We start from the raw sequence: 17385 nt of genomic DNA on the forward strand, positions 1-17385 counted from the left end.
TCTGCATCTAGATTTTTTATCAATTCCACTGTCTTCCAAATCGCGAAGATTTCCGCTTGGAAAACACTGCTGTTGCTATCCAGCTTGAAGGTTACCCCAAGGTCTAGCCTTTCACTGTAGACGCCAGCCCCTGTACCTTCTTCGATCTTGGATCCGTCTGTATAAAAAGCCAGATCGTCCAGAGGAGGGTTACTCCGGTTCCAGTCGTCTCTACTAGGAATACCGATATTTTCATCGTCAAATCTAAGGATTGGTGATATATAGTCGCTTATTTTAACGCGAATATATATCATACCTGGTTAGTTCAAGATATAATCATGCCCAAAGGTACAACTTCGCCAACGATTCTGTTCATGCAGACTTAGAGCAATACGCGCGGTCTGACACTTCATGCTGAGGTCCAAAGTCCTTAAGTTCAGCATTGCGTTCAGAGCTGCTTGTGGTGTGTTCCTAATGGCTCCTATTATTAGAATCGAGACGGCTCTTTGTACGTTATCTAGTTTGCTGGATGTCGACTTGTGGCGCAGGCAGCTAATCCTACCATAATTATCAGATTTGTCAATGATTGTCACTTGAAGGTCTTCGTGTCGGGATGTTTTCAGTAGCCTTTTGACTCAGGTTAGGCTTTGGATAAGAAGTCGGCTTCACACCCTTGTCAGAGACAGTGGGCTTCGCCGATTCCACTACTTTCCACTCGATTCAGTGGTCTCCTTGGAGATTTTTGATCGAGCAGTTAGATTCGGGAGAGAGATCCTCTCCATCTCATTGCTCATTTTAGCGGATTATGTTAACCCAATTGTCAACTCCTTTGCATATATGTCAAATAAATCCTCAGAAAGTGGGATATAGTACGTTTACATTTAACCGGATTTCGTTAACCCAGAGGGTTTCAATTCCTTTGCATATATGCCAAATAAATCCTCATAAAGTAGTGGTCTTTTCCCGTACTTCAAGAATCTACTATTTTTTATTCCGATAACCCTTTTTTCCTTTATAGTAAAATCGGGTACATTCTTGCAGTACGGGAACAGACCATAGGATAACCCGGTAAAAAGTTCTAATTTATATGCCGTTTTAACCCTGCAAAAAGTTCTAATGTACATGACAGTTGATAATTTTAGATAGTTACGTCAACGTCCGACTTTCCGAAGAATAGAAAAAATTGTTTAATAACTCAGTCTGACAGATGTCGAATTTCAGTCCCATAACTTTGAAATCACGAAATGGATAACAATTCGATTAAAAATTTCAAATTTCCTGCTTTGGTTATGAAAGGACTTCGTGAGCGAAAGCAACAACAACAGTGCGAACAATGTTCAAAAGGGACATCAGAGAAGAGGATTTTTTCGTTTACGCTACATTTATCGATTTGTTAAAGTCGATCTACATACCCCTAATTTTGTGTATATGAACGTAAAAAGACACCAAAGATCCCCAAAATAAGGAGAAAATTTATTCTGATTGGAATTTGCAAAAATAAAACAACAATTCAACAGAAAATTCAGTGTGATACAAACATTCATTAGTTAACGGAAACCACAAAAAAAAAGAAAACAAAGAAATATTGTAGAAAAATTATTGAAATTTAAAAATACCAGAGAATCATCAATAAAATTGCAAGTGCGAATAAAAGAAGTAATATATGTGAAAAAAGAGAAGCACTAGTCCAACGAAGAAGAAGAAACGACAGAAAAAAGTATATTTTTGGTGTTGCTGCTTCTGTTCCAATTTTTGCTGAGCAAAAAATACAAAAAAAGAAGAGCTACTTTTAGGAAGAAAGTGTGAACACCACAAATTCAAAGTGAAATTCATTGCAGAAATAGAATAAGAAAAAACACATCGTAAATTCTTTTCAATATATATTCGGCAGATACTTAAGCAACAAACAAAATGGTAAATACAATTTTCAGTTTTTGTCGATTTTTATTTTTTTTTTTCTATTTAATTCATGTGTTGAACTACGAGACAATAGCGAAATGAGACCAGACCAACCGACCGACCGACCATATGATGTACCACAAAATAAAAGACCTTCTCTGTCCCATTGCCCCCAATGAGGCCATCCACACATATTTAACACAAGGTGGTGCGGGGGTGAAACGCACACGAAAAAGGCCAATAAATATAGGAATAGAAATAAAACAAATGCCAGACAGCCAGTGAGCCAGCCAACTACAAGCAACCACCATCACCACCTGCCACCTTGATTCTACGTTGCAGTCAGTCAGTAGTGAATGAGAGACAGACTAGCTAAACGAAACGAAAAAAAAACAACAACAACAGCACACAGAAAACCTAGCCGCCCATCGCGTATTCAATTGTGTCACAATCACATACACACCCCTTTCTGAAATTACTTTTATTTATTTTTTATTATTGTTTAACTAAACAAGTAGTCGTTTCATTTTTTTTTTAAATATTTAAGGTTGCGTAGAATTTTTGTATATAATCTTCGAAACTCTTCATATTTTTTTTGGAACAAATGATTTTCTCAAGTCCTTTTTGAAACATTAAACCATGACAAAATGCAGCTGATTGTGTGATCAAATACCTGTAGCTATTAATTAAAAAAAATCCTTGTTAATATTTCAATTCAATGAGCGTGGAGACTCGAAAATCGACATCGACCTATGGTTTCTTCACCAAAGTTGATTAGAATAGTCCAGAGAATGATCATAGGGACTGGATTTAATCGAATTTTTCGGCTCCATACAAGTTGGCCCGCCATAATGATTAATGACTTTTTATATTCTTTTTTTCGGCTTGAGGTAAATAAAATTCATATAAAAAGTTTCATATAAAAACTTAATATAAATTTATGTTATGTTTTCATTGCAACTGCTACTTTTTTTGACCGACCTGATTTCATGAATATATCCCTTTTAACGCAATATTTTAAAAATACAAAACTGTTATAATTACCAAATAGATAGCAATTGGTAATGTTTTAACTATAATATGAAGAGAAGACATAACGCGATTTCAAAAGAAGAACATGATTTTCTTCAGTACGAATATCTCAATGCATTACGCTGCTATTATTTTGACCGCAGCTGTATATGTAGAGTCTTCTTTAGATTTAACAACATCTATAAAGACTGCCTCTCATTAGCTCGCCTATGAAGATTCTTTGTCTTCCGCTCGCCTTCCCTTGAGCTCCTCAACAAGGCTCCCATATTTCATGTAATGCGGATCCCTTCTGTTCGCCAATGTATTTATTACAGATTACCAATCTTCAGTTTTTTGTAGACCCTTTACCACACTGTCCTTTCAACTGTGTCTAACTGGGCTGGGTACACGCCTTACTAGGAAACGTAAGATTCCAAATTTCCGCTTGCCATCTTTGGGAGGAGTGACCCTATCCTTTCCTGAAGAACAAACGAATGTTGAAGAACGTTCAAGAAATGACTGATAGCACTCTACTCTTGCAAGAACTCCATAGGAAAGAGCTGGGGACTAAGACGAGAAATCATACACTGGTGGTATGTGACGACCGTTCTCCCCATTCTTACATATGGTTACCTTGTATGTTGGCAGGGGTCAACAAAAAGATACTGCTGACAAAATTTAATTCAGTACGGCGATTGACTTCGATCCTGACTACCGGAGCGCGAAAGGTACAACACAGGCAGCCTTGAATGCGATCCTGAATCTTCAACCACTGGACATTCTGATTAAATTCCAGGCTGCCAGATGTGGCCGAGAAACGGATGCCTAGAAATCGCTGAACTATGGTTACGCTAGTATCCTCAACATAACGCCAGGTAGTGATTTCTTGAGGAGAAATACTCACATTAGTGACTATGTTCCCTCTCATGGAGACTTTAATGACATCAAAGTAGAGTTTCCTAGTAGGGCTAGTGACTCCTTACCTCTGCCACTAGTGACTTCTTACCTCTGCCAGGTCTGTCATTTTTTACAGACAGGTCAAAAATGGATGAAGGCACTGGTGCAAGCGTTTACTGCAGGGAATTAAAAACCTACAACTCATATAAACTTAACGATCTTTGCATCGTTTTTCAAGCAGAAATCCTTGCAGTTACGAAAGCGGCCGAGATAGTCAAAACACTTACAGCCGATAATATGTGGCCGGTGACTATATATGTCGATATTCAGGCGGCCCTCAAGGCTTTGAAGTCGTGCACTAATATAAACTCAAAGGTAGTTCTTGATCGCAAGTCCGCTCTGAATTATATACGACGGATAGTTAATTTATGTTGGGTTCCAGGACATAGCAACGTCCAATCTTCCAATTGAGAGATCTGTGCAACCACCCATTGGAGGATGTTATATGACATTTATAATGTGGAGACATTTGGTACCCAATAAGAACCCATTGTACCGAATTTCAGCGAATTCGCGCTCAAGAAACCCAAAATCATTAAAATTTGGGGGTATCCTTTCATTTGAGATTTGCCTAAACTAGGACCGATATAACTCATCTTCGAACATAACCTGCCTGCAGACAAAAAACAAGTCTATGCAAAATTTTGGTGATCTATATCAATTCGTTTAGAGGCTAAAGTGATTACAACAAACAGACGGAAGTTCATAAATAGAATTTTACGCGAGGTCTGTTAGGTAAAGACTCCTTTCAGAATGTCTTTAAATACTCCCTTCAGCTCGCCTATAAAGGCTCCTTTCAGTTCGTCTGTAAAGACTCCCTTCAGCTCATCTATAAAGACTCCCATCAGCTCATCTATAAAGACTCTCTTCAGCTCGTCTATAGAGACTCCCTTCAGCTCGTCTATAAAGATTCCCTTCAGCTTGTATATAAAGACTCCCCTCAGCTTTGTATGTTTATGTCTTCTTTTGCCAATATGTAATGCTAAATTTTATTCTAAGAATGTCTACTTTTTCGGGTAGACAGTACGCAAAAAAAAAATGCATTTAATTTATATTTGTTTGTTTTCTATCATTGAAATGTTTTCTATCATTGTCTCTCTCTCATTCACCTTTCATTACTTTTTACTGTGTTCAGTTATTTTCTAAATTATACACAAAAATGAAGAAAAAATATTTTTTTAATCAATTTTTACACTGGTGACATTTCCTAGGTCTCACTCTTACAGAAATCAATGATCATCGCCCTAACAGACAAAAACAAAAAGATCGGTTAATATTTAGGGGATGAAATGGACCAAAAACTTTATTTTTGTCTAATTTTCTGGTCGCTCAAGAGACCGCAATTATGGCCCAAACATTACGATTTTTTACATGGAGAAGGGGATCGGGTCAAAGAATAAGCAAGACTGTTTTGATAAAGATCGGCCAATATTTAAAGGGACCCTGACTTTTGTGTGAAAAGGTACAAAATTTGTTTTCTATAGCGTATAGATTTACCCATGAAGGACATAGACCCGAGAAGTTGATATTATATGCAAGAGGAGTGGTTGCCATTTAAATTGATACCAATAATATTGTCGTATCTACTCGGATGTGGGAGTTACACTTAAATATCTACAGGTGCTTACGCATTAATATATCATTTAGTAACACATTACCACACTTGAGGCCGAAAATATATCGCTAATCGCTTTGAAATTTTCCATGTGGATTCAGGTATGGTCAAGGAAAACGCCAATACTTTTCGGTGATGATAATAATATTTGGATTAAGAGGACCGAAAACATATTTTTTGTGTGTTTATAGGCCACAAATGAAAGCCGAACATCACAACAAAACCCACGGTGAATGGAATCTGGACAAGTAATTAGAAGGGCTGTAATGAATATTTATAATATTTGTTGACCTCTAGTCGGTCAAGAGGGTGCAAATATCGCGAAATATTGTCCATGAACCACAGAAAGTTAGATTTTCGTGGAAGTGTAGGGTATTTTATGGTCGGCCCCGTCCGACTATACTCATCCGGTCACTGGTTCCAATTTATTTAACCAGGTATTTTATATATTATAAAACTAGGTATTTTCAATAACATTATTTTATATTTAAGTACATTATTAATTGTTTACATTGAATTTTCTTTTTTGTGTGTGTTTTTCAGGGAAATGAAACCTCTCTGCCTATGGAGATGTGCTCCAACTGTGAGTATTATTTGTTGGAAATATATATATATATATATCTTAATTTGTATTTGATATTTAATGAATATATGTATATAACACTAAGTAACAATGTTTTATGTGGAGATAGATGCAAATTGAAATAGTTTGGAGTGTTCACAAGTTTTATTATGCTTACCTAAAGCTTTATATGAACTAACGAAAGACGGAGCTAAATATTTAGTCACTGATGCATTTTCAATTTTTCTAGAGCCTTGGAAATTCTAAAGAATCATCTGGTACCTAGTCCAAAGAATATAGCCCCAACAGTAGGAGTTAAAACAAGTCGTTATGTTCGGCCGGGCCAAACTGTGGATATCCTCCACCATTGGTATACTGATAGTTACATGAAATGAAAATATGGGGAACATACCTATACCAACAATTGTTGTTTTAAACCATAATGTATACCAAATACAAATTTCAGCAATTTTTAATGGATATTTGTCCTAAAATCGCAAAACCCCAAAATGTCGACCGATTTTGTCGATATGAGGCCATTATTTAAGAACCCCAAAATACCGAAAATTGTGGGTACCCTTATATGGGGGCTATCCGAAAAAATTGACCTATACTCATAATTTTTTGTAGAGAGTTTTGGTACCCATTAATAACTCAAAATACTAAATTATAGCCAATTCGGTGGAAAAATTTGATCAAAACCCCCAAAATACTGAAAATAGGGGGTAGCGTTATATGGGGGTTACGAGAAAAAGTGGACCTATATTTATATTTTGTTGTTGTTGAGAAATTTGGCACCCAATGTACCAAATTTGGTTGAAAAACTTGCTAAAGAACCCCAAAATACCGAAAATTGGGGGTTACCCTTATATGGGAGCTATGCCTAAACGTGGACCAATAGATCCCATTTTCGAACTTGACTTGCCTGAAGACAAAAGACGACTCTATGCAAATTTTGGCGATTTATCTCAATTCCTTCAGAAGATAGAGTGATTACAGAAATGAATGAATTTGACGAAATGAATAGTTTGACGAGTTACAAACGGAATGACAAAATTAATATACCCTCCATACTATGGTGGAGGGTATTGCCGAAATTTAAGGGTCATAAATAAGGTGCTTCAAAATGATAAATACGTAGTCAAGGACATTGAAAATCGTAAGATCACAAAAATTCCTTATGATGAAGTGATCGGAGCTTATAACATAAAAGATTGTGGAAGGCGGATGATCCAGGTGAAGAGATCCAGAGCTGCTCTGACCTATGGTGTATATAGTTTTGTAGATTAACTATGTAGAACCTGGCGGTCACTACTGTTAGGTTGGCCGGCAACAAAATGTTTTATTTATTTATTATAGTATTAACATTGTAGTAAATACAATGCTAATAATAAAAGTATCTTGCATTGGGTACAATGGCCATCAGCTAAATCGGTTGACAATTCTTAATAATAATAATTGTTATTAAATAGTAACAAAATGTTTTAAAGCTTATATTTAATATGTAGCTTGGATTTCATACGTCAAGACCTGATTATGAACAACACATCAAAAAAATTTTAAAAATTCAAATTTTTGGTAATATATATTTAGGATAGTTGCATTAAATCTCAACAGAAATTTGTTCTAAGTTTACGCAAAAAATTCAGGCCACAAGGGGTTAAAATACAACCATACATGTAATAGAATTAAGAACAAGCAATGATGAAATAAAATAAGACTCCAATCAGTATTAGGCGGTTGAAATAACTACAATTTAGACAATCGCTTACTTTCAAGAATGGGAGATGGTGCCAAGGACCACACTCGTCTTTTAGTTCAGGACTAAGAGTATCAATGCAGTTACACCGAAAATAAATAAATAATAATTTTTTTTTTTTTTTTTGAGGTCGAAAATCATAGATTTCTGGTCGAAAATAATAGCCTTTTGAAAAACTGAAAAAGTCATCGGGGCGCCCATGTATCATCAAGGCTCCATTTGAATACAATTTCTCAAAAAAAATTCTTTGCAAAACGCTGTATCAGTAACGCTGGCAACGCTATGCTGTGGTAAACGTGAAGAACACGACCTCTTAATTGAATACTAAAAAATATAATCTATTTAGAGAAAGAGAGAACAAAAAGTGCTAAATCCTAAAAGAAAAACAAGCTCTGTGTGGGGGTCGAATAAAGTTTCAGCGTGACTAAAGTTCAGTTTTTGCTGCAAATCTCCAATACCAAGTCATTTAGAACTGTTCTGTGTATGGGTAATCGATCGACTTTTTGAGCCGTCAATAAGCATTGAACCGCTCATATTTTAACTCCCGCGCATATTCTTTAGTCAGCTTGAAGATAAACCTACTAATTTAACATAAACATTATAAAAAGGGAAACATGAATTATCCATGTGGAATCTGCAATGCCAATACTTGTGGAACGAAATGCCTCCTTTCTCGAAAGTGTGAAACTTGGTTCCATGTGGACTGTGAAAACGTCTCCAAAACACTATTCAACTAGCTAGACAAGAACAGGAACATTGCTTACACATGTACCAACTGTGTGGAGAATCCTCCAACCAGCTCTGATGATGCTTTTAGAACTGAAATGCGGGAGCAATTTGCATCCATAAGGGACTCTTTTCGATCATTGGCAGTTGATATGAAAAAAGATTAAACGGGAATAAAAGAAGACTTTGAACAAATTGTTGCAGGATTGCAAGAAGTACGGCAAGACGTTGAAGGCTGCAGAGAATTTGTCACTTCTAATGATGTTGCAAACAAAAATAGATTCCTAGAACTTGAACTTCAGAACCATAGCCTACATATTGAAATGTCATTAAATTGTTTTAATAAGTTTTCTAATTTTATATTTCTTTGGCTCCCCCTAATATATGAATGTAGTCTATATATTATTGACTTATAACATAAATCATGGTCCCATAGCCACGGATAATAGTATCATAAAGTCTCTAACCTCTTCATTTTCCGGAAATCTTGTTTATGAAATAAATTGAAATTGAAATCTTAATATCGGTCATACAAATGCACAATGTTTATGTCCTTCAAACTCTAATGTTAAGTTGCAAGAATTTAAAAATACCTTTTGCGGCTCAGATATACCTTTTGCTATCAGATATCGGAATCATGGTTCAAACCTGAAATTTTGTCAAGCTCTCTGACTTTGCCCGGTTATAAATTGATTAGAAATGATCGTACTACCCACAGAGGCGGTGGTGTATGCTTGTATATTTCCTCGAATTTGCAATGCAAAGTTATTTTTAGGGGCAGTCTATACGCAGTATGTGAATCCTTATTTGTGGAGGTTTTTGGTGAAAATTCCTCGTTCATTGTGGGTGTGGTATATTTACCAAGTGGTACAATTGACGAATTTGAAAATTTACATGCAGATATCATCGATCGTTTCTCTAATATAATAGTCGTTACTGCTTTATTTTTACATGGCTGGGGAGCCTTTTCTGCTTTGTAGTTTGTTAATTAAAATCCATATATTATGTTAGTATATGAACTGTTTAGTTTTAAAATGAATTTAAATATGCTTTAAAGTTTGTTACTTAGAATTCATAATTTATATTAAGATATATACTGTATAGCTATAAGATACGTTTTATAATGTGAAGTACACTTTTGTAGTTTTGGCATGTTGCGATATTTATTGTCCAGATGGCTTTTTCGTGGCAATAAAATAAATAAATAATATAATTGTTATCAAATCGTATAATTTCCGCTCGGTCATTTCTCGATGTGGTCTTCATTGTCTCCACAACTCTTTGTCTACGCATCTTAATCTACCCACTAGCAGTACTTCGTTATTGGACTATTTTCTTGTTAGCCAAGCATCCTTTGTTGTCAGTAATAGTCAGATGCAATTGCCTTTCTTTTTATCTCATAGTTTCATATTTCTTTCAGTTCTTTTTAAAACACAGAAAAAACATAGTTGGTTTGAGTATAAAGATTATAAACGTTTTAACCTTTTTGATTATTCAGATATTATTAATGAATGACTTATGCTTAATATACCATACAAACGATACGGATATATAATCACCGGTCCCGTATTATCGGCAATATGTGTTTTGACTATCTCGGCCGCTTTCGTGATTGCAAGGATTTCTGCTTAAAAAAAGCTACAAACACTGTTAAGTTTATATGCGTTTTATATTTGTAATTCCCCACGGTACCAGTGCCTTCCTCCATCTTTTACCCGTCTGTAAAAAATTACAGACCTGGCAGAGGTAAGGATTTCCTACTAGGAAAATCTACTCTGATGTCATTCAAGTCTCTATGAGAGGGAACATAGTCAATAATGTGAGTATTTCTCCTCAAGAAATCACATCCTGGCGTTATGTCGAGGATACTAACGTGAACAAAGTCCAGCGATTTCCAGGCATCCGTTTCTCGGAGCCTCAGGGCACATCTGGCAGCCTGCAATTTAATCAGAATGTCCAGTGGTTGGAGGTTCAAGATCGCATTCAAGGCTGCCTGCGGTGTGCTTCTTAGAGCTGTGCTGAATTTAATTTTGTCAGCAGTATTTTTTTATTTACCCCCAACCACGATAAATGTAAGAATGGGGAGAACGACCGTCACATAAAACAAGTTTATGATCTCTGGTCTTAGTCCCCAGTTCTTTCTTATGGAGTTCTTGCAAGAGTAGAATGCTATTAGTCCTTTCTTGGGGAGTTACTCAACATTCCTATTTCACGTTAATTTGCTTCTTCAGAAAGGGATAAAGTCACTCCTCCTGGCAGGCGGAAACTAGGAATCTTACGTTTCCTAGTAAAGAGCACCAGTTTTGTCTTAGTGGGGTTTACACCAAGACCCTTGGCGTGTGTCCAGTTGGACAGAGTTGAAAGGGCGCCCTCCATAATATTAGAAATATCTCACCAACCAGCAAGACTACATCATCGGACGTTTCCACGACAGAGGGGTCTACGATCCGAAACGACCCGAGTTATACTCGGCCAACGTCTGTCACCTCAGCCCATTGTGTAAAAGCAATAGGGCTGTTACAACAACAACAACATCATCATCGGCATAGGCTACAAACTTTTTTTTAAGATGGTCGAATTACAGCAGTATAAAAAATGATAAAAAGGGAGATAAAACTCCCCCCTGGGTATTTTCAAGATGCAAGGAATAGTATACCCAAGGATCAAATTGAGCATTTTATTGATTCAATGGCTAATGGTTATACTGTCGATAACTAGCAAAATTTACTTATTTATAAGAAAAATCAAAAAGTTGCCTTAGTTTTGACAATTGAAAAATTGGGTCAATTCAGTTTTCTATAGAATATTTTCTATTTCAAAATAAATTTTGGGTTTATATATTATATTATATATTTACTTCCTCCCTAAATTTATTTTCAAACAAAGTTACAGGTGATTTATTACATTTGTAATTTCAGTGGCTTTAGTTTAGGTCATCAGTGTATATATGTTTATTACTTTTTTAAAATATCCTAAGTTGTATAAAGTCCTAATGTATATTTTTTCTACTATTTCTCATAACTTGCCCATTCCAAAGAATAATTTGATGTATCAAACAAACAAATTTGTTGCACAGTGTTAAGAAGAAACAAAAAAACAAATCTAGACATCATGTGATGATCATAACATAAACAAAACTATAGAAATACTATCTACGTACATATACGAGTATTTTGTAGAAAATATATGTACATACATACAATATATTTTATGAATGAATTATAAATTTTTTCCTCCTTCTTCTTTCTTATTTTGTACGCTTTTATACCGATTACCAGAGGATTTTCTTTTGTTTCTTTCTGACAAGAACACAAAGAAGAACCCGATTAAAATAATATTAACTATATATCATTCAGTCATATTACTAGCACACCATAGATCTATTTATTGGCATTGCTGTTAGACATTGAGGATTTTTTCTTTTCTATAATTAGAGTAAGAACATAACATCAAGAAAATGTGTGTTTTCATTTTTGTTGTTGTTATTTTTGCGGACATGGGACATTGACTGACTGAGCTAGTCAAATTGTCAAAAAAAAAAAAAAAAAAACTGTATATGTACTATTCGTGTGTGTATGTCGGTTCATTGCAAGTAAATTCGATTTTCTCAATGCAGTATGCATCCATCTGTACCATCATGGATATAGGCATGTGATTTCATTTCGTGTTAATCGCTCATTTGGTCAAAATTTTATTGGAGTCTGCTAAAAATCTAAATTTTTAAATGAAAATAAGAATTAAAACTTTTACAAATAATAGACTTGAATGACAGCTTCCAAAAATCGACCATGATTGTCTTGGAAATTTGTAGTCTTTTTCATAGAAAGATCCAATACAGCCGCTAGTTTACAAACTTCCCAAAGGTAATCAAGTTTTTAGTTGGCATAAAAAAAGCGGACTCCTTATTTCCTTTTTATACCCATAAGGTAGAATATACACTGGTGGCCAAAACTAAAGCAACTGATATTGCAAATTGAATATATCACCATTAACTTTTTTGAATATAAAGTTATGGTGAAAGTTTTTTCAGAAATAAATATGCATTTTTTTTATTAAAAAAACATATAAACACAAAAATTATTTTAAAATAAAAAATGTATATAAAACTAAATTGACCCAATTTTTGTTTGGTCAAAACTAAAGCAACTTTTTTAATTTTTTTCTTTTAATGTTATTTTTTCATTCTCGGTTTCAAAAAATGTAATTTTGTACGTTGTGCAAAATTTTGTGTCAATCGGCCTAACTTTGGGTCTTTGGTGCACCATTTATATAAAATCGGACGAAACTGTATATGGGAGCTATATCTAAATCTGAACCGATTTTCACAAGACATAGCACACATCATTCTAGACTTAATTCAATACGTTTTGTGCAAATCGAAAGATATATAGGGACTTTGGTACGCCATTTACATTTAATCGGACGAAAATATATATGGGAGCTTTATCTGAATCGGAACCGATTTTTACGTAACTTAACACACATCATTCTAGACTTAATTCAGTACACTATGCCAAATTTCGAGCAAATCAAAAGATATATTTGGACTTTGGTGCACCACTTACATTAAATCGGACGAAAATATATATGGGAGCTATACCTAAATCTGGACCGATTTTCAGGAAACTTAACACACATCATTCTAGACCTAATTCATTACGCTATGCCAAATTCCATGCAAATCGAAATATATATATATACGACTGGTGCACCATTTACATTAAATCGGAACAAAAATATATACGGGAGCATTATCTAAATCTGAACCGATTTTCAGGAAACTTAACACACATCATTCTAGACTTAATTCAGTACACTAGTCCAAATTCCGGGCAAATCGAAAGATATATATTCAATTGGTACACAATTTACAATAGGTTGGAGGAAAATATATATGGGAGCTATATCTAAATCTGAACCTATTTTCAGGAAATTTAACACACACCATTCTACACCTAATTCCGTACACTATACCAAATTTCGTGCAAATCAAATAACAAAATTTGAACCGATTTTCCCCAATTTCAATTGGATAAAAAAAAAATTAATTAAAAAAAGTCCGGTTAAAGTTGTCCAACTAGAGTGTCTGCAATTGGGAACACTATTTTTTCGGAGCATGTGATTGTCTTGCAGATATAAGTCGTATCGTTGAGACCTTAATGCTGATGAGCTAAATAACTTGCCAGAATACCATGGTTTTTAATAATGACTTTGGCTTTTCGTGTTCATGTGTTGATCATGAGGGTTTAACCAAAAATTTAATGTCTATTAAGTAAAATCCGGCAGATTAGATGGATACCCTTTATGGGTATGGGTGTATGGACTTGTAGGTGTTCTAAATATACAGAGTATTTTTAGAATAAATATGAATATGGTTGGTAAAAATAAAACATCCATTTAAATATTAGACGCTGGCGGTCTGTATAATGTTTTATTTATTTAAACAACAATTCCATATTGTGTTTACGGTTAAGTTGTTTAGCTTTCAGCTTATTCTTTCTTCTTTGATTACATGAAAACTTTAGTTGATGTATCTATTATTAGTTTACCGATGGCATTATCGATGGAACCTCTAAATAAATGGGTTGTTTATGTTTTTACAATTATTCCTCTCTGATTGTCCTCGAATTACAAGCTTATAACAAAAATCCACATTCGAAAAATACATTAATTAAATACATTATTTTTCTTCATATTATTCTCTTAGTCGATGCCGATGAGATTCGTCGTTTGGGTAAACGTTTCCGAAAACTTGATTTGGATAATTCCGGTGCCTTGAGCGTGGATGAATTTATGTCATTGCCAGAATTGCAACAGAATCCCTTGGTACAGCGTGTCATCGATATTTTCGATGCGGACGGCAACGGTGAAGTAGATTTTAAGGAATTCATACAAGGTGTATCACAATTTAGCGTTAAAGGCGATAAGCTATCAAAATTACGCTTTGCATTTCGTATATATGATATGGACAATGATGGTTACATATCGAACGGAGAACTGTTTCAGGTGAGAATGGAATTTTACAGTTTTTTGTTCTAAAATGACAAAAATAAAACAAAAAATATATTTTTACAGGTCTTAAAAATGATGGTAGGCAATAATCTCAAGGATACGCAATTACAACAAATTGTGGATAAGACAATTTGTTTTGCCGATAAGGATGAAGATGGTAAAATTTCATTCGATGAATTCTGTTCGGTGGTCGGCAATACAGATATACACAAAAAAATGGTTGTTGACGTTTAAATTCTTTGTAAAAACAAACAAACGTCGCTTTTATATATAACAAACAAACAAAAATAATATTTACTTAAAAAAACCCAACAACAACAGCAAACAAAGAAAAAAAGAATGGAAAGAATGAAAATCACAAATAAAACAAATCTTCAGAATCCCTTTTTACGATAATACCACAAAAAACAAAAACAGCCACCTCACTCCCCCCAGCTCCTACTTTTTCTCCGTCTCAAATGTCCCTTTAACAACCAACAAACAACAACAATGTACATCACCGAATTACTATTCAATCCTTTACTATTTTCTCTGCTCTCACTATCCCTCTTCCTCTCATTATTATATCACTTTCTTAACACCAATCTCCATTATTGATCAATCAATCACATCACAACATCATCATGGTCGAAAACTAAAGGAAAATTTCTCGCTTTCCCCACTTTTTGGCCATAAAGAAAATTATATACTTAACTAATATTTACATATATACATACATATATTTTTAATTGTATTTTTTGCTAAGAGATAAAGTTTAAACTTAAAAAATAAAATTATCACAATTCTTAACAAATTTATATTTATAATAATAATAAAATAAAAAACATCAACAACTTAAATCAAATTCAAATTTTTAGCAACAATTATAACACAAAAAAAAAACAATTTTCATTTTTTTACATACATACATATGTTTATATAAAAAAATCTCCAATGTCAAATTTCACTAAAACTCTGTCGTCTTCTGCTACACTTAAAAAATTAATCAAATTTTAGATTTTTTCCTTTGAATTTAAGCAAAAAATTCGAATTATTGTACCTCACTCTTCCTCCTACACCCTTCCTTGTGTCCATCCCTCTTTCTTTATCCAACAATATTTTGTAAAATTTAATTTATTTAAAACTGTTTATATATTTTTTGCTCTATTTTTTTAATGTTAAGTTTGTTAAAGTCTTTATAATGATTTCCTAAGCATAAAATAAATAAAACAAATGTTTAATAATTAAAAAAAATACCACAACAAATACCAAAAAATTCTTAATTAAAAAATTGAAAAAAGAAAACAGTTTAAAGTAATAATAACAAATAACAACAACAATATAATGTGCAGTAATTTACTTTATTTAAAACAATACAACTACCAACATTAACTTCCATAAGGAGAGTATTACCAAAAAAATTGAAAACAAAAAAAACTACAAATTTAACATTTTAAACTAAAACAACAACTATCAGCAATAAACGAACTTATGCATTATAATAACAACAACAACAACAAAACCAAAATACATGCAACATTTTACTACAAAACATCACCACATCAACTCATTTGAAAACATTAAATTTACTAATTTTTAATTAAGAAAGAAAACACAAATAATAATAAACATTATGGAATTATTAAAATAAAAGCCACTCCCTTCTAAAAAAAATGCCTACTTTTAATATATACAAATCAAATGTTTGAAAATTCCACGAATTTCCCACAGAATGTAAAATGAAATGGAATTCAAAATGATTTAAGATCACTCCTTTTTCAAGTCAGAACCTCATAAAGTTTTGAATTGTTTTTCTATCCACAGAAGACTAAAATCATTCTACCTACTTCTCATGTTATGCATATCCCTTAGTTGATAGCGCTGGGTAGGTATCATCGGGCGTCACAATCATTTTTTTGTCCTCGGCTCAGCTCCTTCATTATGATACTTGCGCAAGGCGATATAGATGTTTTATGAGAAGCTCGAAGAATGCTGATTAGTCGGAATAATGTTCAGCTATATCTGCCTGTTTCCAAAAATAAAATAAACAAATCCCCTCGAAACTTCAGGAACGATTCCATAAATTGTTCCAATGGTAAATTTAATGACAAAAACGTATTTGGATGCCGACATTTGCCATGCCATGTCAAAGTCTTAAAAAAGCTTAGGATCTGCTTGGGGTCTATTCCGGAGAAGACTGCTAGATCATAAATTTCATATTTGCCGAATTGTATGTGTCTTCTGCCACTTAGCGATCGACACCTACAGAGTATATGTTCAATTGTTTCCAGCTCTTCCTCATCCTCACATAGACGACATATATGGTCACGGTCCTATGTTATCGACAGCAAGTGTTTTGACTATCTCAGCCGCTTTTGTGTTTGCCAGGATTTTTGTCTGAAAAACTCTACAAAGATCGTTAAGTTTATATGAGTTGTAGATGGCTAGTTCTTTGCAGTAAACACCTGCACCAGTACTTTCCTCTCCATCTTCGACCAGTCGACCGGCCAGAGGTAAGGAGTCACTTGCCCAGGAGTTCCTACTAGGAAACTCTAATGTCGTTGAAGTCGTTATGAGAGGGAGTATAGTCACTGATGTGAGCACTGCTCTCTAGAAGGCCACAAACTGACGTTGTGCTTAGGATAGGCCAAAGTTCAGTGACTTCCAGGCATCCGTTTCCCGGAGCCTCAGGTCACATGTTACAGGAATTTAGCTGGAATTTAACCAGAAAATCGAGTGGTTGGAGATTTAAAATAGCATGAATAGAGCTTCTAGAAACAGTTCGAACATGTATTATTTTGAACAAAATCGTTCCTTGCCATGAAGGGAGTACAATTCTATCGGGAGTACAATTAATCAGTAAGAATTTGCAGAGAGTAAAAATGA

At 34.2% G+C, this 17385-nt stretch overlaps 1 protein-coding gene across 1 annotated transcript; it reads left to right on the plus strand.

The window, feature by feature from the left end:
• Positions 1 to 1818: 1818 nt before the first annotated feature.
• Positions 1819 to 14813, plus strand: LOC133331079 (calcineurin subunit B type 1). The gene is made up of 4 exons (XM_061539490.1): positions 1819 to 1893; positions 6005 to 6044; positions 14216 to 14514; positions 14584 to 14813. The coding sequence occupies exons 1-4, from the start codon at positions 1891 to 1893 to the stop codon at positions 14752 to 14754; spliced, it is 513 nt and encodes a 170-aa protein (XP_061395474.1). The 5' UTR covers positions 1819 to 1890; the 3' UTR covers positions 14755 to 14813.
• The last annotated feature ends 2572 nt before the right edge of the window (positions 14814 to 17385 follow it).

This window comes from Musca vetustissima, unplaced genomic scaffold (assembly GCF_032173495.1).
Source record: "Musca vetustissima isolate MV318-11 ecotype Yass unplaced genomic scaffold, APGP_CSIRO_Mvet_v1 utg46132, whole genome shotgun sequence".
In the NCBI taxonomy this organism is placed as follows: domain Eukaryota; kingdom Metazoa; phylum Arthropoda; class Insecta; order Diptera; family Muscidae; genus Musca; species Musca vetustissima.